This window comes from Ceratosolen solmsi, unplaced genomic scaffold, assembly GCF_000503995.2.
Source record: "Ceratosolen solmsi marchali unplaced genomic scaffold, CerSol_1.0 scaffold2, whole genome shotgun sequence".
Lineage (NCBI taxonomy): Eukaryota > Metazoa > Arthropoda > Insecta > Hymenoptera > Agaonidae > Ceratosolen > Ceratosolen solmsi.
In genome coordinates, this window is record NW_011948422.1 from 4,088,662 (window position 1) to 4,113,926 (window position 25,265).

The following is a 25,265-nucleotide window of genomic DNA, read 5'->3' on the forward strand; positions in this document are numbered from 1 at the left end:
TATAGAATCAAATATTGTATTCAATAAATAGTAATAATACATCACGTATGTATGTATATATAAATAACAAATAGGAAATTCACTTCAGTTGTCATCGCTTCAATTATTACGTTTAGAATCAAATATGAACTTATTGTAAGTTTGAAACTTTTAATGAAGAATATAATATAATTTCATATTATCACTAGTAAATAGTCAAATTTCATTTTAGTAGAATAAAACTTTAAGATCATTAGAATAAAGTTTAATTGTATTTAATAAATTATAATTAGCATTTAATAAATTTAAATAACTCGATGTGACGAAACTGAAAAATAACGAAATTAATGTAATATGTTTAAGAAAAAAAATTTCGAAATTATTTGTTGTTATGATACATGACTAACGGTATCACCACAGACTATATTATTTGCAACTATATACTTTCATGATTAATAAGGATTAATTTATTTGATCTATATTCTATATTTTCCAACTGTAAATTCGATACTGGAAAAAAAAATTTCATTAATACATTTATTTTCCACGATTACAAATAAATTATAATAAATTGATGTTTCGAAAATATCGAATACTTAAACTACAAAAAGCATGAAAAATGAAATATTATACAAACTATTTAAAAACAAAAATATTTTTGAATTATTGAATAAAATTTTGGCGTTATGAAAATCAATTTTTCAAAAGTCAGTCTTTTATTTACTGTACTTTAGTTTTAATAATAAAGTAACTTATTGACATAAAAGATTAGGATATAATAAGTTTCACCGTCGACGCCGATAGGAAAGATTGAGTGCTAAATTTTTGTTGTCTCGGTGGCTCTTTAAAAATATTTATTGTTCTTGAAAAACATACTTTTTATTCAGATTAAAGTTTTATTTAATAAATTCTGACTGTGCAGTTTTATTCACTTCGTCTAGATAGTCGATAAATGTAACGACGCAAAACTTCAATATGAACTAACATATATTCGATAAAACAGTATTAAAGTAATATTTAAACAAAACTTCTATTAGTATTGTTGAAAAAAATAGTTGTATACGAAGTATTGTGTACGAGTAAGTTAAATTTCTGAAAACATAGATTATTTATAGAAAGTGTTTGGATTTTACATTAGAAATAGTTTTAAAAAAATATTATAACTATAATTAATGTATGTGCTGTTAAAATATTTTATATAATATTAATAGTCGAGGAGAAAATATTTTGCTAAATTCTTATTAAAATTATTAAAATGATTGAATTATATATATATATATATATATATATATATATATGCGTATGTATAATTTAAAATTTTAAATTCATTTATTAATATGGCAAAAAGAAGAAATATACTCAGTTTAGTATTGAGTAATTTTCAAGTATTATCCTCTAAGAATTTTAAATAAGATTATTTTTAATTAGGTTAAGTACTTCTTACTATTTAAATTTTAATACAATGTACTCATATGAAATTATTAAAATATTTAATTTATTGAAATGAATATGGAATTGAGACCTGATATATAAATTGTTCATTAATTATAATAAGTTATATTTATAAGAAAAAAAAAATCGCTGTTTCGACCACACTTTAAAGTGGCCTGATGGACATATCTCGTGTAATTAATCTGATAATAAATATGCAGTAAAGATAAAAGTGAGATCTTTCATTGATCAAATTGTCTTCTCATTTTATAGTTTAAACAATGTTGAATATTATAGAAAATAAGAATGTAAGTTAAATTTACACTAAATGTGATTGTAGATAATTTACGAGTACATCTCCTTTAATTAATCAAATTTTAGATTTCGAAACAAAATGGTTATCTCAATATTTAAATATCGAAAGATATAATCTTATCATTTGACTCAATAATTTTACTTAGTCCATATTTCACTAATTATAATATAAAACTGAGGTACAATAATTGAATTTCATTATATAATTATATAATTTAATAACACTTATAAATTATTTTACATTCCATTTATATAATATAAGAATGTTTTTATCAGAACAAAACTCATTGCATATTACATTTACGGTACATATAAACATTAATACATGTACAATATGTTTGGGTGTAGTTTATTTTATTAAAATCACTTCAAATAGTCATTTGCCGTTAAAAGAAAATTCAATTTCTGTTTAATTTTTATTTTCAAGTATTTCACTTTCTTACATTATATACGAATGTGAAAGGAGGAATAAGCATATACTACACTCTAAAACACTACTTTTGTGTTTAAAATCTTCATCTAAACTTTATCGCACACCAAGTTTAAAGAGCGAAACCAGTAAGTCTTCATAAACATACGGTAATGTTCTAAACTAAGTGAGAAAGAGGACAAAGAACTTGAAAGAGGAAGAGAGGGAGATAAAAACCTTAGCTATATAAAAACTTCTTAGGTATAAATGTGTTTTTCTTTTATGCATAATAAACCTGGTATTTTAGGTCCGTGTGTTGCGGGTGTCGTAGGCTTAAAAATGCCTAGGTACTGTCTATTTGGAGATACAGTAAACACGGCATCGAGGATGGAGAGCAACGGCGAAGGTGAGCCTTTTATAAGTCATTTTAACATTTAATTTTCAACAAACTGTCCTACTACTACCGCTGTACTAGCATTTGTATCTCTTGAGTGAAAGTATTCAGACGGCTGAGTATACATAAACATATACGTATTACAGCCATACAAGCCCGGCATTTTTTTTTTTTTTTTTTTTTTTTTATACACGCCGTACATAATCCGATATCATTTTATACGATATGTTGATCCTTTGAGTAAGATTGAGTAAGATTGTAAATTTATGAGGATGCGCTTGGCTTTATGAGGTGAGCTTCAATATTCCATTGACGATAAGGTCGTGCGGTGCTCTAATGGAAAGTGTTGATAAGGATGAAGGAGGGATGAGGAAGAAGATAATCCGGGCAATTAATGAATGAATACTCGAGCGATTAGATAGTGAAATAAATAAATAATAAAATAAAATAATAATTCACTTACGGATAAAGTAATTCGTAATGTTTTCGAGGTATGATGAACGCAAGATTAATAAAGAAGAAAGACAGAATTTTAGTTGTTTGGCATAATTAAACTACAGACCGCTATGAGAATCATGTTTCATAAAATGGAATAAGAGAGAGAGAGGGGGGGGGGAATTAAATTGTAAGACGAGGCAAAAATAAGAGATAACAAAAGTAAATGAACCTTGAAGTAAGTAGGAAGCGTAAGGAGAGCTAACTGGATAAAGAAGTAATTATTACGGGTATTAAGAGAGGTAAGTAGTCGTTACACAACATGTGCAGAGTAGTGCCGGGCCCGGTTAAACGTAAGCTCGGCTTAGCGTAGTTGAGAGCCACTGTGGTTGGATCACTGGCGCTTGAGCTGAATCCTCGAATCGTTTATGGTTTGCGCGGATTCGGTTGATCGGTCGGCGGCGGAGTTCGGCATTAGGCTCGATCAACATAAGCTTTAGCGCGCAGGCGCACGCGATGCTTACACTCGAGCCACTTCCTTCCTAATCGATCTTTTCTATTTCTTTTCTTTTGTTATTCAATAACTGTATACCCGTGAGCATGAATAATATTGCTTGAACATTAGTATGAGCGAACTTTTTTTTTATTCTATCGCATTGGTTAAACCAAGAAGATCGAGGGAAAATTATTGCTATGTATATATGTATATAAATATTATTATTATTTCAATAATACCGCTACAAAGAAGCTTTTCATAAATTGTAATTTTTTGTAATTTATTTCTCTGCATTATTTACGATATGACGGATTATTTAAGTTTCTTTTAAAATCTAATCTCATGTAGCATTGCTATTATTTTGTTCAGTAACATTAATGAGCCAAAAATGATCAAATAATAATGTATGTCATAAGCAATTTCAAATACGATATCGAATGTACTCAAGATCTCTCTCTCTCTCTCTCTCTCTATATATATATATATATATATATATATATATATAATTATTTTCCCAAGAATCACTTATTAATACGCATTGAAAATACAATTTTAAAAAGCAATTAATCTTTTCAAATAAAAAAAAAAAAAAAACACTATGTAGAAAGTAAAAATCACAACTATTCAGATAATTTAAAGAGTATATTGTATCCAATAAAAAGTATTGTGTAACTTGTGGCTCTCGAGAATGATTATGATAAATATATTGTCGTACAGTCAATCAATCGTTGATTGAACTATATCTATCGAATCTTCGTTATATATGGGAAAGAATAACGAAAGTGATATTAGCAATAAATTATGTAACGTAAAGTTTTCATCGTAAAAATAATTCGGTTATCGTTAATGCAATTCAGCAAAGTACATCATTCACAATGTCCAATCTTTTAACGCGTGGCAACAATTCAATTATTAGAAAATAATTTCGCTCGTGTAAGAGTAAAGAAAATGAAATTATAACCCATTGAATTATGCAGTACTGGTCTTACTCCAGTTCAACTATGCTAACGTAATTAACGGATGACATTTTCCGATTGAACGAATCCGAAACGCAAAATCATTTAACCGCTTCCTTTCATCGCTTCAGTCGAGCGTATTTTTCGTAGTAGAACATAACGAGATTCACAGAGAGCACACATACAATATTAAAGAAAAATAATCTATAATCGATATATATATAAACCATTGAGAATCAATTGTAGATTTTTACAATTATAATATACGTTATGATAGCCTTACTTTTCGCCGTCGTATAAAATAAATTTAGGTTAAAATTACGAGTATTATATAAGGAAATAACAATGTATGCAAATATATATATATATATATATATATATATGTATACCTTAGTATATCGATAATCTTCGATCATCTCTTTTTTAACATTTTTCATTTTTTTAATAAATTGACTACTCTACTCTTAACCGATGAAAAAGGTTGATGAAGCAATTATTGGTAATTCGTGTGACCTTGTTACTTTCCTTTCGTCAATTTATCTCTATACATCTTTTCAAAACTATCCATAGTTAAAAATAGGTAGGACTTAAATAATGTCATGTACATAAAGTGACGTCGATGTCCGATTTCATGCTATTCGTACGGTATAAGGATCATTATTTTTTAGGTAAGAAAAAAAAAAGAAAATTATTTTCAATTTACAAGCAGTGAGAATTTTTATATATAAATACAAAATTTTACTAAATGAAGAAGTAAGTTTGTTGTCTTGAAAACGCGAATCATTCTTTTTTAATTACAAAAATTTTTATAATACTTTTTATAATGTTCATGAATTTTAAGAAACGTATATCAGTGGCCTTGCGTATTCATTTTCTTACATAAAAATATAAAGTAAGACGATATGAAGGTATTTGAAAACCACGGCTCGGTCATGATTATCTACTGTAGGATTTTGCGCTCATCTTTTACTTTTTTTTCACCTCGACACTTGGCGACTTGCAGTCATAGTTAAGTAGGTCGGGGCATACGAAAGCAGAAGCTTTCATCTACGCGTGCTTAGTATTCGTTCTCGTTTTTTTTTTTTTTTTTTTTTTTTTTTTTCTGACGAGAACAATGACGACGACTTTCCAACCGTCGCCTTTATTTCACCAAGATGAAAAGAAAAGGGATCATTGGGAAACTATTATGGGAATGACATTTTTATTTTTATTTTAACTATGCAGATCATTGTATAGGAGCTTGACGCACACTCTTCTACCTGCCCAACTTGCTCAATTTAATTTAATTACGATACTGAAATTCTCTTAAACCGACGCTTTCGTACTAAACACTAACTGGCCTACTAAACTCCACTTGTATAATAACTAACCGTGTCGTTGTAGTGATGAGTATGTGAGGGACGCAATTGTTTTTAAAGGAAGCTGATATTTGCAAAAAGTCATCGCATCGTTGCAGTGTGGATGTCTATTATCGCCAGAATTACTACAAGTACATTTTCACTTGCAGCAACGAGTAATCCTGCGAAATTATTGTCCATTCCTATCACACCCTTATTACAATTAAAGTAACAATGCTAATAAGGCAATGTAAATAATGTTTTGCGTTGCTTGGTCGTATTTATGAAATTTATTAAATTTATTAAATTTATTAAATTTATTAAATTTATTAAATTTATTAAAAATTATAATTACCATTAAAATACTGAGACAATCTTGAAATTATTTTAAAATAGAACTTGCTACTCTCATAAATATTAAAGCTATCATCATTTCATACCTACTGACGAATTCATGAATAAATTTACAATTTGAAGCAAGATCAAATCAAATAATGCAAAGCAACAAGTTTGTCATATCATTTAAGTGACAAATTGCTTCATTATTATTTATAATGCAGCCGTCGGCACTATAGCCAATAATAACCAATAATAATAATAGAAACAAATTGTTGTGGAATTATATCGTATGCAATATAAGATCTCTAAAGCAGTGACGAATCAATAATAATTGACGTACACGGTACATTAAAATAAGAAATACATGTGATAAGTAAAATGTCTCGTAATAAGTTCATTAGTGGCGATTGATTTTAAAAGGAAAAATTAAACAAAAATTTTGTCGAGGCGAATCCAACAAAGCTTTAGACATCATCATCGCGTAACACCATTATCCAATTGTAATTCATTTCCTCATAAAGCTTTTCCTCCAAATCAACAAAAATCTACAAATGACAACAGCCAATCAATAGATTGCGGAAATGCTGGAGAATCTTTTACGAGGTAGAGATTGACTCGTAACGTTATTGTTTATTAAAGAGGCAGTTGGACTTTTGGAGATAATAAGTCAGAAATCGCGTCATAATCGCGATGATCACGCACTGTGTAGTGGATAAGTGGGGAATTTTGCCTGCTGATCTCACAAAAAGTACAAAATATCCGGAGAGGCACTCTGGCACCAAAAACTTCGTTACTTTGAACTTTCCGACATTGGTAACTTGCCGCGCAACTCGCCCTCATCACCGCGAATATTTGATAAGAAAGTCCGTGCGTTCTTTTATTTTACATTACATATGTTATATTCATGAAACACGTGTCACAAGTTTGTTGTTCTCAACTTTCCAAATATATCTTCGATAGTTCAAATAGTCGAGTGGATAAAAGGGTGGCATCAAAGTGCCCAACTTGAGTGAAATTTGTTTTGAAACTCTTTCGAATTAAAGATTAATTAAGTTCAGCGGCAACTTTCCAATACTCGCTGATGTATATGCTCAGATAGTAAGTACAATTGTATTGACATAAATTTAAGTAAACAATCATTTTCATAGCCAATATATTAATATAAAAAGAAAAGTCTGTGCATTAGAGCATCGATAAAATACTCGTTAATATTATTAATGTCGCGTCGTCGCTCGATACTCACTTGGCAAGCTTTCATTGGGATTTTCTTCGTAGTCCTACGTAATATCATTTGTAATCGTAGAAAGACTTTCGTGGAGTTACTTTAGCGTTAGAGACTGCGTGATTTCACATTTTATTATTTATGTATCGCCACTACTATTTGATTTTCAAAGTCAATTAGAGCGTTGATGTACATTTTATTTGATAATTTATGGCCTTATAAATATGCTAGATGGATGGAGCACAAATCGTAGAGTTTAGCTGATTATATACACATACTTGTCTTAAATAGTAAATATCCCTCTGTATCGCATCCTTGGAATAGAAATTGAAACGCGAGAGAACATAAACGAGCAATTTACTTGTTAGCCGAGAAACAATTATTTAACGGGCTAAAAGACCATCGTTATTGCTTTCGTATTCGTGTGCCTGTAAGCAATATATACGAGTAATGAGCAATGTAATCGATTTGTCCCATGATTACATTTTATGCTAGATTCTTTTTAATATAAAAAGAAGAAGGAGCATAATAGTCTGAGCGCAACTGAATGAAAATGAGAATTAGGAGAAGCTAGGAGAAAATAAAAGAAATCCGAATTGCGCATAATACCATGTCTCGAAATTGAGGGAAAATAAAAATGGAAGCAGAGTGAAAAACTTAGCCCAAGAAAGAATATCGTGGGAAGCGCCTATTTAATTCATTATATGAAGAGGGGGAGGGGGAATGGGGGGGGGAGGGGATTAAAGTGAGACAGTTGGAAAGATTGTACTATTAAAACAAAGATTTCGTCGACTGGAATAAATTTAATTTAGCCTCGTTATCTGTAACTAAGTAAATTGAAAAGTGCATACAAAATGATTATTAAACTTACTATTTTTTTTCTCCTGCTTTTCCAAAAGAACTTCATATTAATAATTCATTTTCGTACGATATGAACAGTCAGGCAAATAATACGTATTTACAAAAATACAAAACTTATACAATTCACTTTTATCGAATTGGGATGCCGAGCGGCGTTTGATTACCATACCATTGTAAAAACATTGTAAAAACATTGTAAAAACATTGCAAAAAATGTAAAATATCTGTTAATCTATATTAATTATTATTTTATCTAAATTTTATTTCTTCTTGATTGTTAATTAAATATAATATCATACGATTTCTGCTCTTAACGTATAAAACATAAAAGTAGGAAAAATACCGGCACAAGGCAAGTTCTTTTCCAATAGAAAAAAGTTTCTTATTACTCTTGATTTGTATCATTTTTTTTTTTTTTTTTTTTTTTTTTTTTATCAGTGCCAAAGTAAAACCGTAGAAACATAAAATTTGTACAACAGTACATTTCCAATGCCCCAACAGCACAAACATAGTCATTACACGGCTACGTCTTATTTTTAGTTGAATTAAATAACACATGACTAATTTTTCTCCTTCCTATTTTCCACTATCTATTCAATTACATAATATTTACAATAATAAATAACTGCAATTGTCTGTCTGTACTTTCTTATATTTCCATAGCCCTGAAAATACACGTAAGTCCAAAGACGAAGGAAATACTTGATACCTTTGGGACATTTGATCTTGTTTGCAGAGGAGAGGTTACATTGAAGGTAAACTAAAAAGAATTCTTTATAATATATATTATTCGCTTGAAATATTGCGAGTAGGAAAAATGTTTGCATGGGACTCTATGTAGAAAAATTTTCATTTACTTGAAACGCGACAACGTTTAATTATCACGTAGAGAAGAAATATAACTTTTATAACTTTTTCTGCATAGTGAGAGTGTTAAATTTAATCATTATTTAATTCAATAATCATTTAGCAAAAGTGTGAATACATTAATGGTAACGCTGTATCTGTCTTTGCTAAACCATAAGACTTTATTATATAGTCTTATCACATAGCGTACACCACTAATGATGAAAATTTTATAAGTTATAAGTAAGTAAAAGGTAACATAAAAGGTTTATTTTTATAATTATAGAATTATAAAATTTATTACGATAAAAATATAATTTATTACAATAAATAATACATATTATATTTGTTGAAAAGGACGAAAAAATTATAAAAATTATAGACCTTCTCATCCGACTTCCATATGTAAAATGCTTGAAATAATATTGTAATACGATAATTTATATTAACGCATTACTTCATTTTTGCCGAATCTCAATTATCAATATTAAAATTATTATTAAAACAAAAGAATACAAAAAATGTAATAACAACGCATTTGCATTACCATCGCGTGTACAATTTTTCGTAATCATATTCCATTGGATAAAATAAACTACTATTTCATTCGTCAATATATAAAGGATAATGCATTTTTAAATATTCACATGTCCATTATTTTAATAATACATAAGAAATATGCACGAATTGCCAATAAAACGAAAATTTATTATTATCAGCTTTACACTAGCCGATTACAGTGGTTATTGAAACTTTATATACATATATTATCTTTTGTCTTTAATTAAATTATTTAATAATTATTTTAAAAAATAAATTAATGATACTTGTTAATAAGTAGTTATTCATTATTATTAATAATTAATATATACTTAAATATTATTTACCGAATGGAATTAAATCTCATTTGATACGATAAAATCTATGTGTTAAATATAAAATTTGCTCTACGATTAAAAATTAATTCTCATCTATTATGAATTTTCATAATCATAAAGTACACGATGGAAAAGTACCTTTAAACATCACACGGAAAAATCATCTGTTAAAGTACTCTATCTACTCTCATCATATTTTCATTTTATGATTTTAAAGTACGTCGTAACTATAATGAATTTATGAGGTACATAAATCCATATTTCATATTTATGATTAAGATAGAAAATGAATGTATTTAGCATTATTAAGATATCAAACCTATCTTAGATAATAATTTTTAATAAGAAATTTGTTTAAACATATATGAGAAAAGACATTTTTTTTTTAAGTAATTTTAAAAACACTGCTTTAAGTTTATGTTGAATAAGCCAATTCATTACCTTGTAAATATTTACTATTATTCATCATAATCATAATGACAAAATATCGTTTCCTATGTCAAATGCTCTCGTTATTATTTTTAATATTAATTGTTCTTATAGACAGCATTATAATATATCTTTAAAATTCCATCAACGCTGAAATATTATCTGAACTGATTATTTTTACAGCCAAGGTTTATATTATTATATAATTCACAACGTATGGTGTGGAAACGGTATTTTGCAAAAGAACATATATTTTGAATATTTTTAACATATAAATTGACTCCGGCAACAGTACTCATTAAGAAAGCTTTTTATAAAAAGATGCATATAACGCAGCTGATATGTAAGGGATCGTCATGCGATCAAATGCCATCAAATGACTTGCCAATAAGCTAATAATTTTCCCTAAAACTTAATTGCCATTTAGTCCGAAAATTTCATAAAAGGCTTTTTTTTCTTCCCAATCGGAACAGGGCAAGGGTAAGATGACGACGTACTGGCTGATTGGCGAGAAACCCCAGCCTCAATCGGAGAACAACAACGTGCAGCAGCAGCAGCAGCAGCAGTCGCGTATCAACTCCAATCAGATCCCAGCAATTTCGACACCCCGGCACTCGATCTATGGATCTCCATCTCAATCCGAGATGGCTCAGAATCGCAATCTCGGGACATTGACCGGCAATGGGGCACCACCTCTGCTCTCGCCCTCTCATCATCACGTGTGCGGCGGCGGTGGTGGTGGCGACGTTGGCACCGCTGGCATCGGTGGCATTACTACTTCCATTGCTACTTCGGTAATTGCCCAACAGCAACAGCAGCAACAGCAGCAGCAGGCGAGTAACGAGACCCTACCAAACCATAACGTGGAGAGCAGCGCCAATGCACCTCTGCTTCTTCCCGTGGGCTCCGCACCCTGAGCCAAGCCGAGGCGATGAATCGACGATGGGGACATGCGTGAAGGGGATGGATATCGAAAGCCGGGGGGAAACGCCAAGTGCAATGTTCGCCGAACCACTACCGACGTCGCCCTCCCGCTCCCCAGGATCGCGGGACTTCGGCGGTGCTTCGGCTGTCTGCGTGGCTGCGGCTGCGCATGCGTCGGCCAACAGGAGACCGATGACCGCGACTGCCAGGGGGAGGATACGCCGAGAGGGAGGTTTGGCTAATGCCGGAGACCGTTGCTTTTTTATTGTTCCTTGATTTTAAATTGAGATTGCGGAAATGGCGCTTTGCGATCTATTTGATCCGTTGGCCCGTCTTTCCCCTCAACCCCATCGCACCACCAACCATTCACCCCATCCACCGTTGCCCCGCTTTCGTGAACACTGTCAATTTAATGAATATCCCAGAGGGCTAATCGTCGATGGAGTGAGAATAGGCTTTACCATACGTTAAGGCGCTAAGAAAACCAAACTCTGATGGATGATTTTGTCACGAGTACCTGAATTTTAGTAATGTTTAAATGCGATTTTAACGAGAGTACGTGCGAAGCTCAATAAGGAGTGTCGATAGATAATGGAGCTTACTTTCATAAACTTATAACTAATTCGGTTTATTTTTACAAGCACAAGCAGGAATAAACAATTTAAAGCTTCAGTAAATTTATACGACAGGATAAAATCATTCCTCAGAATATATTTAGAATTATAATGAATACATTTTAATCTCTGCTACTCTGGCTTGTTTGCAACTGCAAACTTTACAAACAATTAAAAGAACTTTCAAATTAAGAGGAAAGGCACGGAGCCTCAAAATAAACTATTTGAATGTATGTATGTACGTAGTTACGCCGAGTTTTAATTTCGAATTAACATTATTTACGATTTACTGCGTAACAATTAGGGAGAATAGAAATAGTAATGGCTTGCAAATGTTAATGGTAAAGCTGTCAGAATTTTGTATTTTATTCCAAGAGTGACGAAAGTATTAGCATTATATTCCCTCGGCACCTCTACGTTCCATAAGCATCTGCAAATCACAATGGTTATGACGAGCTGGCAATAGTCCAAATACTTAAACGATATATATGTTATTATTTTATATTTTGAATGTATTTCGTTATAAGCAAAGATGTAGAAGTAATATGAGCATTCAAGTTTTGGAAATTATGAAAATAATTTCTCTCAGCAGCATTGGAAACAAATAACTCTTCTATTATTATTATTATTATTATTATTATTATTATTATTATTATTATTATTATCATTAATATTATACGTTATATATTTTAATGCAAAAGATTAATAATGGCCTGAGTGATTTTAATGATGTTATAAATATTATAGGTATCGGTCAAATATCGTTAATACTATATTAAAGGAAATTATGTATTTTTTGAATATTATTTGACAATATAATCAGAAATACGTTATTCGTAATTCATATATTAAATTTTCGTTTGAAGCAGGTTGCCAGACATATTTATTCGGCAATATTTAAGATTTAAAATTGAAATTTTTGTTGAAAACTGACAATGGAAAAATTTACATTTTTCGTGTAAATGAATTTTTATATATTATTTTTATAAAATTCTCATTACGTTTGAATAGTTATAACATAATTATATATTCCTGAGTAATTAATAAATATTGATGAAATATCTTTTAAAAATACCTACAAAGTATCTGAGTAATATTCCGATCAAAAATATATTTAAATTCGAAAAGTAAAATATTTTTGGCCCCATGCCCTAATTTTTAAGTAGTCGAATAATTTATTCATACTTTTGTATATATTAAGACATCACTAAATGTCGTACGAATGGACAATTAATTAAACCTCATTTAAAATAATAAAACCAAGTTAATAATGCTCGATAATATATTACTTAATCCTCTATTAGATATTTAATCGGGTATATATTTTCTTTAAGTATATTACTTAAACGACATCTAATTTGTACATACTTGTACAGAGAAATTTAGTTTCATTTACATTTGTGAAATTAACATTTCTTTTAAACAATAAAAGGCTTATGATAATATTACTTCCTTAACTTTGAGGATATGAAATACGAGTGTTGTTAAAAAGTGTTCAATTAAAGAATGTTCTTGGATTTTCAACTTACAATGAATATATTCAATGACCTGTTAACATATTAAAATAATTATTATAGACATTATTTAATGAAATGATAGTTTAACGTAAAAGTTAATGTTAAAGTTAGAAAAATTACGCTAATAAAATGTCATATACTTAGGTAGCGAATAACAGCAGAATAATCAATGAACGGGTACACGTAATTAAGTTTTAAACGATCTCTTTACATAAAATATTAATTAGCTGATAAATTCTAATTTGTATTTCGAAAGACGTTGTCGACAAAAAAAAAGTGTATGAATGAATTTAAGCTTATGAAAGAACAAAATGTTAAAAAGCGTTTTATTTCATCTAAATGTATGATAAAATCAAACTTAACACAAACGTCTCAACTAGAAAAAACATAAAAAAAACAAAAACAAAAACAAAAAAAAACAACAAAAAAATAAATGAGAAAAAAAGGAGAAAAGGTGAGTCACTAAAAAGAAATGTGTCATAATGTCTTGGTACATTGAAATTCTTAATACAAAAAATTATGTCGACATTTGATATTAGTTACGTTAACACACTGATGTCGAATATAAAAAAAGGTATTGGAATCATAAACTACCATTTACACTTAAAGTCGAGAGCACACATCATAAAATCAACAATAAAATAAAATAATGTTCGACGAAATAAATGCTGAAAACATGCGGCATTGAAGGTAAAAAGCATAGTATCGAGATGCTTGTTTACATTTTTATGTTAAGAAGACACTCAATGAATCGTGTTGCGTTACCGTATTCGCCATCCTTTACTAGCAGGTGCATCTATCACCTTTTATTCGATTTATCGATCAATACTTATAGAGATATTCGTTACTCATATCGAGAATAAATAGAGTTACCGTTTCGATTTTCGTCACACTCCATAATTATACACGTGACACGAGTAATTTTTTGCAATTGCTAATTTTTCAAACCGTTATGTACAATACTCGTCGAAGATGAATAATTAAGAATTAATTTTCCGTAATTTTCTCAAGAAATTTCTCCCCTTGCGATCGAGAATCCTTATCGTCAGCCTTTTGCCTTTTGACGTATGGCTACGTTGTACGCATTGATTACCAAATTGAGTTTAAAGTTCCAAGACTTTCATTATAATATAATAGGAAAATTGAACTATGTATTCAAATTGAAATTTATAAGGTTTCAAGTGGAAAAGAAAATGGATATAAAGCATCGATGCCAATAATTTACCTTCGATTAAAGCTATATTGCGTTACGTAGATTTGTATTGTATGAAGAAAATGCGTAAATGCAAAAAAAAAAAAAAAAAAAAAAAAAAAAAAAAAAAAAGAAAGAAAGAAAATGACGTAAATGAAAGAAAAATGAAAGGAAAAAGACAAAAAAAAACTACATTATGCTGGTAATATAAGAATTTAGTGAAAAGTATGTTGATTGAAAGAACAAAATCCTTGTATTTTCTATAAATAATGTATTATAATCCAGGAATAAACATACATCTACAAATTAAAAATGTAATTCTGTTTAAAGAATGCCTACTTAAAATATATTAAAATACATTCGTTAAAAGAACAAACAATATTTTTATCATCAAAATATCTCGGCATAACTCGTTTCTCTCTCGATAAAATAATTATAGCGAAAAGCCAAAATCTGTTTGTCACGTAAGAATATATTATTTCAATATTAAACTCATTAATTCTCGACTCGTTAGTTTACGATAATACACGTATCGCACGTATTGCAGGTGTTGCAGCTCAGCACTAGTTTAATTTAGCCGAACATGTGTCATTCCAATGTCGATTTTCCATGCTGCGCACACGATATTCCGCGTAGACTTAAGATTTTAATTATCATAACAAAATCATATATAGTATAATTAAATATGGAATATAATTCGTTAGCGGTACGATGTATAGGGGAAAAAAGAGATGAAAGATTAATTATAATTAAAATGATGGAAAGAGAAGGATAAAGTTGAAGAGATTCATTTACTGGATGTTACAATAAATAGAGAGATGCGATAAACAATAATGATAATAGAAGGAGATGGGAGGAAAAAAAATTTTTAGATTCAATGTATAGACCTTTTACTCTATAAATGTTAAGTCGCAAAGGCTGGGCCTTCGACGTTTACCCGCGCCACACGCACACGCACACGCGCACGCAAATTGCACATATATACATAAATACCCACCCGCACACAGAGCCATAAACAGACGCACGTATACATACATACCAACATATATATATATATATATATATATATATATATAATGGTAGTAATAAAATTACCTCTTTTTCCCTGCGTTTTTTCCATTTTTTTATGTTTCGATAAATAAGGATGCCGATGCCAATGCACAAAAAAGGGTTTAAGTAATAATATCATCGTAATGGCATGCATGACATATTTCAGATAAGTAAATATTCGGTATGCCTGGTGATGCACGTATACGTATGTGTGTATGTATATGTGAACGCATGCGCGAGAGAGATAAAGATCACGGTAATGGTGTGGATAGTGATACATCGCCATCGGTCTTCTGACTTATACATAAGTATAAAATTTAATAGCCTAAGTACCGAAACTCTTTAAAAAAAATAATTAATAAAGACAAAGCTATAAGTATAAGGTTTAAATGTAATTATTATCATATACGTGCGTACTTAAGCATGTAAATGTGAAATGCGAAAGGTCATAAGCCGCATTTTAGTTAAAATGCTATACATGACAAATGGAAAATAAAATATGAATAAGGTGTAAGCCTCTCGATATTACGGAAATAAAGTTCCATGGTTTTCGAAAAGTTTCTATTTTTATTCAACACCTAACCTCCATTACACAAACACATCTCCGCGCACACACGCGCGCACACATGCATGACTATATATATATATATATATATATATATATATATATATATATATATATATATATATATACGTATAACAAAATGTATAAAAATTTTTGTGTAGAATAGCTAAGAAAGAAGGCGACACAAATATAAGAAATATTGATTTTATTTTCTGGAATTTCTAATTGTTGCACTTCCTTCTTACTTACTTCATAGCGCACATTATGCAATACATAACATCACTTTGGCAGATCTCAAAATACGGCGTTGGCGAATATCCAATCGAGGTATGTATTGACACGCGTATAAATACCGGGTCTACCGGGCACACCGCAACCGATGCCCCAGGATACGATGCCGATGTTCACCCAGCGACCGTTCTTCAACTGATGCATCAGTGGTCCACCAGAATCTCCCTACGACAAAGCGATTTTTTTTCATTAAAAGGCCGTTATTATTTAGCCACTCGTCTTATTGCAATTTACATTGCTGAAAGGACGAAAGCGTTGAGTCTCGTTTACAAGGACGTTGCAGTAAGAGAAAAGCCAAACTCAAACGTTTATTTTGTTGGAAATTGCTACTGCCTTTTATATATTCGCAACATCGTTGCATTTAACGCTGTAGCGAACACTTTAAATTGAAAATTTTTATTACTATCCGAATTCACGATCTGCATGTTTTGTACGGATAGCTGAGCTGAGTAGAAAAAAAAATTAGGAGACTATAATGGCCTTGATCCGTAGCGGATGTTTATTCTTTTCAATTTCAATTCAAATATTCGCTCTTACGGATTTACTTTGCGGCACACTGTCAAACATTTCGAAAGGAGTAAAAAATTTTACCTGACAGGCGTCTCCATTACCATCGTAAGCCCCGGCACATATATGATTCGTAGTTATTTCCTGCGTGAACCTCGTGACGCATTTATCTTGTGGCCAAATCGGCACATTAACTTCCATGAGAATGTAACTGAAAGCGCCGCCATATGTAGTGGTGCCCCATCCTAAATTGAAATAAATTGTCAATAAAATTCTGGCATTTGCAATAAGACCTTAATAAATTATGTAAATTTAGTTAGTTGAAATAATAGTGCGAAAAGGACAATTTACAATTTATCGAGTGCATTTCCATGGTATGCTTAATTTTCTCTTTAATATAATATAATGTAATATATATATATATATATATATATATATATATATATATATATATATATATAGACGAAGACAACGTGATATGACAGGGAAAAAAAAATTTATAACTTTATATTGCCAGTGGAAATAAGATCAGAAACTTTATGACTCAAGTAATAAATGTTTTATAATAATACAATTTACCAATTCAGTTTAAAGTATTGAAAATAAAATTAATTATGAATGATCATCAGTTACCGACAATTATTGCTAGTTTTCACTTTCTCAAAATTGTTTAATGAAAAAGTTAGGGAGAAAATAATACGATAAAGTTTTCATGGACTTTTGATAAGATATTAATATTATATTTCTCAAAATTAAAGAAATGTTTATAATTTGTGAGTAATTTTTAATATTTCGCTTTACTGCACACTGTGATAAATTAAATCGATAATAACATTGATGATATCTAATTGTAGCGAGAAAAATAAGAATAAGAATAAGAATAAGAAGAATAAGAAGAATAAGAAGAATAAGAAGAAGAAGAAGAAGAAGAAGAAGAAGAAGAAGAAGAAGAAGAAGGAGAATGAAATTTAAAAAAGTCTTCGACGTAATATTAACTTTTCGCGTTTGTTGAAAAAAGTAGGAAAATTATTGCTCGAGTAATCTTACCGATAACAGTAGCCTGTTTATTTTCAAAAGCTGCGCCGATTGGTGGCAAACAAACCGGCCATATGTAGGTATTGAATATTGTCGGACGATTGATCTTCAAAATGGCGATGTCGTGTTTATAAGTAGTCGATACGTATCCGGCGTGGATGCGAATTTCAATGACTTTGAAGTCTAACGCCCGCGTTTCGTTACGATATCGCAAGTCGTACTCCCCTAGTCGAATTGTTATATCTCGCGGAAGTTTCCTAGGAAAATTAAAAAAAGATATATATATATATATATATATATATATATTAGAAAGCTGCTTCATTTGAAAGGATTTAATGAGAATGGATGAAGAAATAATTGACGTAAATAAAATAAGAGAACAATTTCATTCATTGTTCTATCTTAATCAGAATTTTACGAAGTCTTATCGAATTATATCAATTAACTAATACGATCAAATTTCATTAATATCTGGTTATTTAATTATAAATTTTATTATCTAAAGATAGAAAAGTATCGTTTGTAAAGATATGTATATATATATATATATATATACTGGCTATGAAAAAGCACACGTATGATCGAATGAAAAAGAAATGGTAGAAACATATTTACTTTAATAAATTAAATTTGTAAAAATGATATCTTTTCATAAGAATAAATGCATTTTTTTAAATTCAAACGCATACATAATTTAATATATATTTTCATATAGCTTTACTTACATGCATATGTATACGTTTTAAATTATGATAAAATTGTTAATAAGAGATATTTAATTTTTAAAAGTAATTATTAAGCAAATAATTATTCCGATTTTATTTATTACAACTTATAAAACTAGATAAATTTTTATAAACTAAATCATTATGTTTTAGTGCAATTTTAAAAGATATGAAAAATTATAGTCACGTGTTTGATAATTGTATTGGCCATTCGAACTTTTTTTTCATAAAAATAAAAAATCACTTTACTAAAACCAGCGACTTATATTATGAGTTGAAATTGTGCATCAAGCAAAATTTATCACTTAAGAAAGCTATAAACATACGTAAATCAGCGGATTTTTAAAAGATTATTATTTTACTGAAATTAAGTAAGTGAATACAAGATGTTTGAAAGTTAGTTTATAGGAATTGGAAATATACATTATTTCGAATTAATTGGAGATTGTATTGCTTTGTGATATTGTTGCGAAAAAATCTTCTTTAAAATTGAAAAAAAAAAAATATTATATTTTATGACAATGTAAAATATTGAAAAACTCCTGATATCTGTAGAATTAAAATTTAGAAATTTTTTCATCTTCAATATATTCTTCGCCGTTTTATATGCTGCATAGGACTTGTGGATTTCCATAAAATATTAGAGAAATTTATACGGTAAAAACTAACATAAAAACTATATATATATATATATATATATATATACTTTTATTTAAAATACTTTTATTTAATCCATAAAAGCCAAATGTTTAAAGTCGTAATAATTTTATGCAATTTAAACTACGCTTAGAAACATTTTGGAGATAAAACAATGTTGACGCTTTTTTAATTAAATACAAGATTTGAAAAGAAGACATCTTGGGCTTAATAAGAATTACAACTCGAGGGGATGACTTGTAATTAGGTCGGAAAGAGGCAGCAGCATAAGCTAGTGAAAAATCTTAATGAAACGGATAATGAAATCCATGCTGCGAAGCCCCTTTGGCATTCTTGCCTCATCCTCTCGCCCAAACTCTAAACTAATAAACATCGTAGAATTTCCTCGGACGCTGTATATATTATATTTTTAATTAATATTACACGATAAATACGACAGTAGTATTTATTCCGAAAATTCGGAATAATGATATAATTCTTGGAGCGAGGAATTCTAGAGAGGAAGAGTGGCACACTCACCGATGAACGCAGTGGGCGGCGGTCAGCACGTGCCGGTCGGTGATAAGGACGCCCCCGCAGAACTGCTCGCTCTTGGTGAGGAGGGCCGCGATCCAAGGCCACTCTCGGGAGCTCGTGGGTCGGCCGCCGGAGACGCGACTCTGATCACGGGTGCTGAGCCCGCAGCCACGCGACGCCCGGACCCTCCTGCCGGTCTCACCAGGCATCATCAGCGTCTCGTCCCCGTCGGCTGCAAGCACCACCCAGTACTCAGGCTTTTAACCAAGTGTCCGTTCGACCTTTCGCTCGCGTACCTTTCCTTTCGCGCGTTTCCTTTCACGGCCAATTAAGCCATAATGAGCTTCGACAGTGCCGATGTCACTTGGCGCTCTCGAGCATTTCATTAAAGCACTGCGGAATCCTTCGCTTCGACACTTCAGGCAATAATTCTAACCTTATTATTGTTGAAGCTTCGCGTAAGTAAGAACGTAAGACCGATTTATTAGCATTGAGTATTGGCATTTCATAAAAGAGAGAACAGCCGCTAATAATAAAGCAAGTCGGTAAATTATATCTTTCTTATGCCAAGATTGCATTTAATTAAGGATCTTATATATACTTTTCATTGCCTCGAAGAATGGATCCTAGTAGTAGTAATTGGGTCAAAATAATTGATTTACGTTCAAAATTAAAAGCAAATTACGAATTTGACGTTTACGGAAGGAACGCTCTTACAAATCGTTACTTTTAATAACCTTGGCAAAAATATCACTCACAATCTTACGAATCTTACACAAGTTTATAGCACAATATGAATTCGGATAGTTTCTTGCTTATTTTCGTGGATAAAAATGGGTCGCGCGATATTTGTGGACAACATTTGTACTTTAGCCCCGTCGATATTACAATCGAAGAATCTCCGATTGTAGATGAATCTTCGAAATAATAATCTATAGATTATTTATTATCGTTAGACTATTACGGTCCTCTTGTTGCATTATACGGCAATTTAATGTTACGCAGATAAGGAAGGCTTCCTGTTTACGAGCTCGGCGAATGAAAAGTTAAAATTTGATAAACGATTGTCGGATGCGGGGATAAGTACATCTCTTGTACAGAAGCCTCGGTAATTATTCAATTAGTGAGCGAGGCCAATGTCGCTTATCGTTAATAACATTTATTATTATCGTGAGTGTGACTTACTTGCGACAGCGGGTAAAGAGCCGGCCAAACCTCCCGCGGGTAGTGCATCTCTTCTGTTAGGATCGTTGGGCGCGTCGTCCGGGCAGCAGATCCCTACGAATCTTTTCCACAAAAAGCATACTTAAGTTTGATAAAGTCCCGCGGCACTTGACCATCGGGCAGGCTGACTATAATATAAGAGGAGCGGGCACCTACTGATTCTCAATCACGCACATGTAGTTCATCAAGCGGGGGAAATTGAATCGGATGCCGTCGTCTCCGCAGCTGGACAGATGTTTGCAGTGTCCGGGTCTACTGCCCGGCGCTATGCACGTTTGGTAAGCCTTACTGGGCTAGGGAATACCAATGCGTGAGATAATCCGCTGATTTTGGAATTTTTGATTGGCTAGGGTTGGGCACCACTGGCGGGCAGAGCCCACGCGGGGGGCCCATTAATGCTGAAAGTAATTCTTCGAGGCCGATGGCCGAAAAATGTCGGGATAAGGTATCGCGTCGTTCCAAGGCCGATGTGCGATCATTGTTTATTCGCACAAGATATTGATGGATTTTATTATTATGATCGTTAGCCTGTGCTTGCGGAATAGGGTTATGTAGGAATAGGGTAACGAAGCAGGCGGAAACTAAATTGCAAAGCTCCGATCTCTCCGCTATTGTTAATATCCGGCCAATACGGGGGCGTCAATGTTGCTACTAATTATCGTCAAAATCTATATTTATTTGAATTTATTGCCTATTTTTTTAAATTGCTTGATATTGAAAATTTATATTGACGATATCGTGCAAAATCGTGAATGTTTATAAACGGTAAATGTAAAAAAATTTGACCAACTTGTTTGTTGAAAGCACTGGATCACATTGACGAAATATCAAATTACTATTTAATTTCGTATTAGTTCCAATGGAGAATGTCTGTTCACACACACATTTTTATTATTTGATATATTTAAATATCTAATTTCTATGCTCCTAATAGTATTTGAATGTAATATAATAATTGTTTTATATTTCCATCGTATACCATCGATCACGAATGCATGTCATCATTAGTAACTTTAAGTATATATAATATACCGGCGCTATTTTATTATTCATTGTTATAATGAATTTATATTCTCTATTTAATATTTAGTTACATTTAAAATCAAATAGTAGCTATGTTTTAGGCAATATTTACACATAGAATTATCACTATATTGGCTCTTATTACAAATTTCATTCGGATTTGCTTATTTTAATTACAATAGTTTGCTAATATAACACTCGAATTGTATTGTAATTTTTTCATAAAAATTACATTAACGATCAGCAATCTCGCAAGATTAAATTGTTATTTGAATACAAATTTCTTTAACTACAAGCACAACATTACGCAAACGATCAATACTTACCAATTGCGTATTTTTGTCAGGTATAACATTGCGTTTATTTCGAATACTTGACGGAATATTTGACTTGAAGCGTCTCCACGAGTCCATTCCCGAATCTCCATGAAAAAGAAAAAAAGTAATAACAATTAAAATTTAATACTGTTTACTGTTTACATGTAGACCAGTATCTAACATACATTGTAATAGATAACAATAGCGAAGATAATTGTTTATCGGCGTACATTGGACGAACGTTTCCTTTTTTTTAATAAACCCGATAAAATACAAAGTTCTCTGTATTAAATTCTTCATTAAAATATAAATCATTTTAAAAAATTTTACAACGTGCTGAAAACATAGGGGTTCCGAAAAAACATTAATTTCAATTTAACGATATTTGCTTAAAGCCTTAATCGTACATGCCACTTTCGTTTGAATAAATCCGTTTAAAAGCTGCGTCATTACAGATTTCGTTCTTATTTTGATGAGTATTTTTATCGGAATTAAGAGTAAAGAATTAATTCTACTTGATATATTAAAATAAAATAATTATCTTGAAACAAAACTACTTACATTCTCCCATTGCTTAATACTGTCGTTTAATATAGCAATTTATTTACTTATAAATTATTGTCAACCTTGATAAATTATAATAATACCATTTCATCATTTTAATTAGCAAAAATTTTGAATTTCCGTATTGTTGAATTTACATGAATAACGAAAATGTGACAGGGCATATCGTAAGCAAGATCGAATGTGGGATATTTTGTCGAATTAATTGATAATTTAAATTTAATCAATATCTGAATACAAATTATTTTCCCTAGAGCATTTATTTAAAAAGTTATTTAAGGAAAATTGCAGGTATCTTTATCAAAACAACAATCACGAAAAAGCCTAGTACTTCAAACCCTTAAAATAAGAACACGAATATATTTGTATTTTCGTATAATAAATATAATTAGTTCGTAGATTAAGAGAAATTCTATCTAGTAACTATTATCGATACAATATAATTTTTCGCATCGCAAATTTGCTTACTTCAAGCATAATTCATTTATTCATCAAGTACAACTTCAAGCACAATTCATCAATCATTCAAATAGACCCTCGTCTATTTGGCACGATTCACGCAATAAATAATCAAATATGCAACTCTTTGAACATCGGATGAATTAGTTAACAAATAAACAATAATATCGGTCATAAATTCTCAGAAATTATAACTTTCTATTTCCGATACTCACAATAAACGCGAATTCCATTATACTTTCCTTTAGGATAGAATCAACGGTTGTCTCTCTCTCTCTCTCTCTCTCTCTCTCTCTCTCTCTCTCTCACACACACTCTCTTTCCTTATCCTACCACACTACTAAACTGTAGTAGAAAAATCAATGATCAAATCATGTCCTTGCTCCTTCCATATTAATGAGGCACGCGCATAAGACTCTTTGCGAATAAATGATCGAGTGAACGGGCATTTCTAATGAACGTCAAGTTACTTTCCAACTCCCAGAATCGCATTCCCGCTCGTCTCGAGTGTCCTCAAAACTTGCCCACTGCCCTGTTTGTCCAAGTGCAAAGTCCACCGACACGACCACCTTAGCCCTCGATCCCCGTACTCACCGAAAGTCCGCCCGTCAATCTCGACTTGGTTTGCCGCTAAAGCAGCGACGAGCACAGCCACGACAACAGGAAGTCGCGCCATCGCCGGGAGAACGAATGGCTCCAGCTCCGATCGCGGCTCCGACACTATGAGATCGTGCAGGATGTGCCCGACTGGCTCACGGGAAACGAACGACAAAGTCCGCTGCCGCGGCTACGGCTTATATAAGCGACGCCTGTCGACACATTTGCCTCACTTGCGGCTGAGTATCGCTGGTTGCGTTATGTTCAGGGGTCGTAGGACGTTGTCCGTAAATAAAAGGAACATGGGAATGGCGTAGGTGATAGTGTCGTCATGGAGTCCGCGACTCGCGTCACACTCCTTATCTTACTTGGCTGGCTGATTTAACGAAGAGGGAGATTTTATTGTGGCTTAGCCAACGCCTCGCTTATCGGCTACGATGAGAGCATTGTTTGCTCAAACGCGTCACTAAAGCGTCCTGACCGGGATTGCAGGCTATGCTATATATAATAGTGTGTTAGGTCGTTAGCATAAGTAAGATGAGCTGGGCAAGGGAGGAAGCTGTATCGAACGATGGAATAATTAACGGCACTGTGATTAAGTTATAGAAGAATTAAAGCTGCTGCGGTGCCGCGAAGTAGTCTATTAAAAGCTGCATTAATTTGAGTTACGATGTCTTGATAATACATAATTGAAAATATTTTCATAACGCGTAGGTAGCCTAAGTAATTTGGCGAAATGAGGCGAATAACGAAGCGATATTATAAATGCTCGAGATACAGTCTTGTAAAATCGATAAAATGATTATTGTATTAACGAAGACGTTTACACTTGTTTTCAATCCGTTATAAATAAGTGACAACAACAACGACGACGATGACAGTAGTAGTATCAGCAATAGAAGCAGAAACACCACCAACAACAACAACACCAACAACAACAACAACAACAACAACAACAACAACAACAACAACAATAACAATAATGATGAAAAATAATAAGTATAAGCACTAATAGTGAAAATAATTAGATAAACGAGCAAATAATTAATATTAAACGTATAAAAGGTAAATATGCGGTATATAACGAGTGAAAGCCTGCTCGTATGATAATTTATTAAACTAGCAAAATTAAAAAAGAGGAACATCGCATAATATGAATGT

General features: G+C 31.5%; 2 protein-coding genes across 2 annotated transcripts in view; one reads left to right on the forward strand and one right to left on the reverse strand.

Annotated features, from left to right (window-relative positions):
• The window catches only part of LOC105362022 (atrial natriuretic peptide receptor 1), a 149,200-nt gene extending 137,897 nt beyond the window's left edge, over positions 1–11,303 (forward strand). The window contains exons 19-21 of the mRNA XM_011499347.1: positions 2,442–2,540; positions 8,838–8,929; positions 10,801–11,303. Coding sequence (XP_011497649.1) covers positions 2,442–2,540; positions 8,838–8,929; positions 10,801–11,244 — 635 coding nt within the window. The 3' untranslated portion in view covers positions 11,245–11,303. The remainder of the gene's footprint in view (positions 1–2,441; positions 2,541–8,837; positions 8,930–10,800) is intronic.
• A 5,075-nt stretch (positions 11,304–16,378) lies between these two features.
• Positions 16,379–24,263, reverse strand: LOC105361828 (proclotting enzyme). Its single transcript, XM_011499110.1, has 8 exons — positions 24,102–24,263; positions 22,494–22,588; positions 21,301–21,437; positions 21,106–21,206; positions 19,924–20,152; positions 18,035–18,279; positions 17,072–17,232; positions 16,379–16,645 (listed from the first exon to the last, which is right to left on the reverse strand). Exons 1-8 carry the CDS (start codon positions 24,181–24,183, stop codon positions 16,484–16,486), a joined length of 1,212 nt encoding a protein of 403 aa, XP_011497412.1. The 5' UTR covers positions 24,184–24,263; the 3' UTR covers positions 16,379–16,483.
• Positions 24,264–25,265: the final 1,002 nt, after the last annotated feature.

What these genes read in the sequence shown, in the direction of transcription:
- LOC105361828 (XM_011499110.1), bottom strand. Translation starts at nt 24,183, where the DNA reads ATGGCGCGACTTCCTGTTGTCGTGGCTGTGCTCGTCGCTGCTTTAGCG. An exon ending in CTGACAAAAATACGCAATTG is followed by an intron (nt 21,438 to 22,493) that starts GTAAGTATTGAT and finishes GGTATTCCCTAG; the next exon opens with CCCAGTAAGGCTTACCAAAC. An exon ending in TAAACAGGCTACTGTTATCG is followed by an intron (nt 17,233 to 18,034) that starts GTAAGATTACTC and finishes ATTTCAATTTAG; the next exon opens with GATGGGGCACCACTACATAT.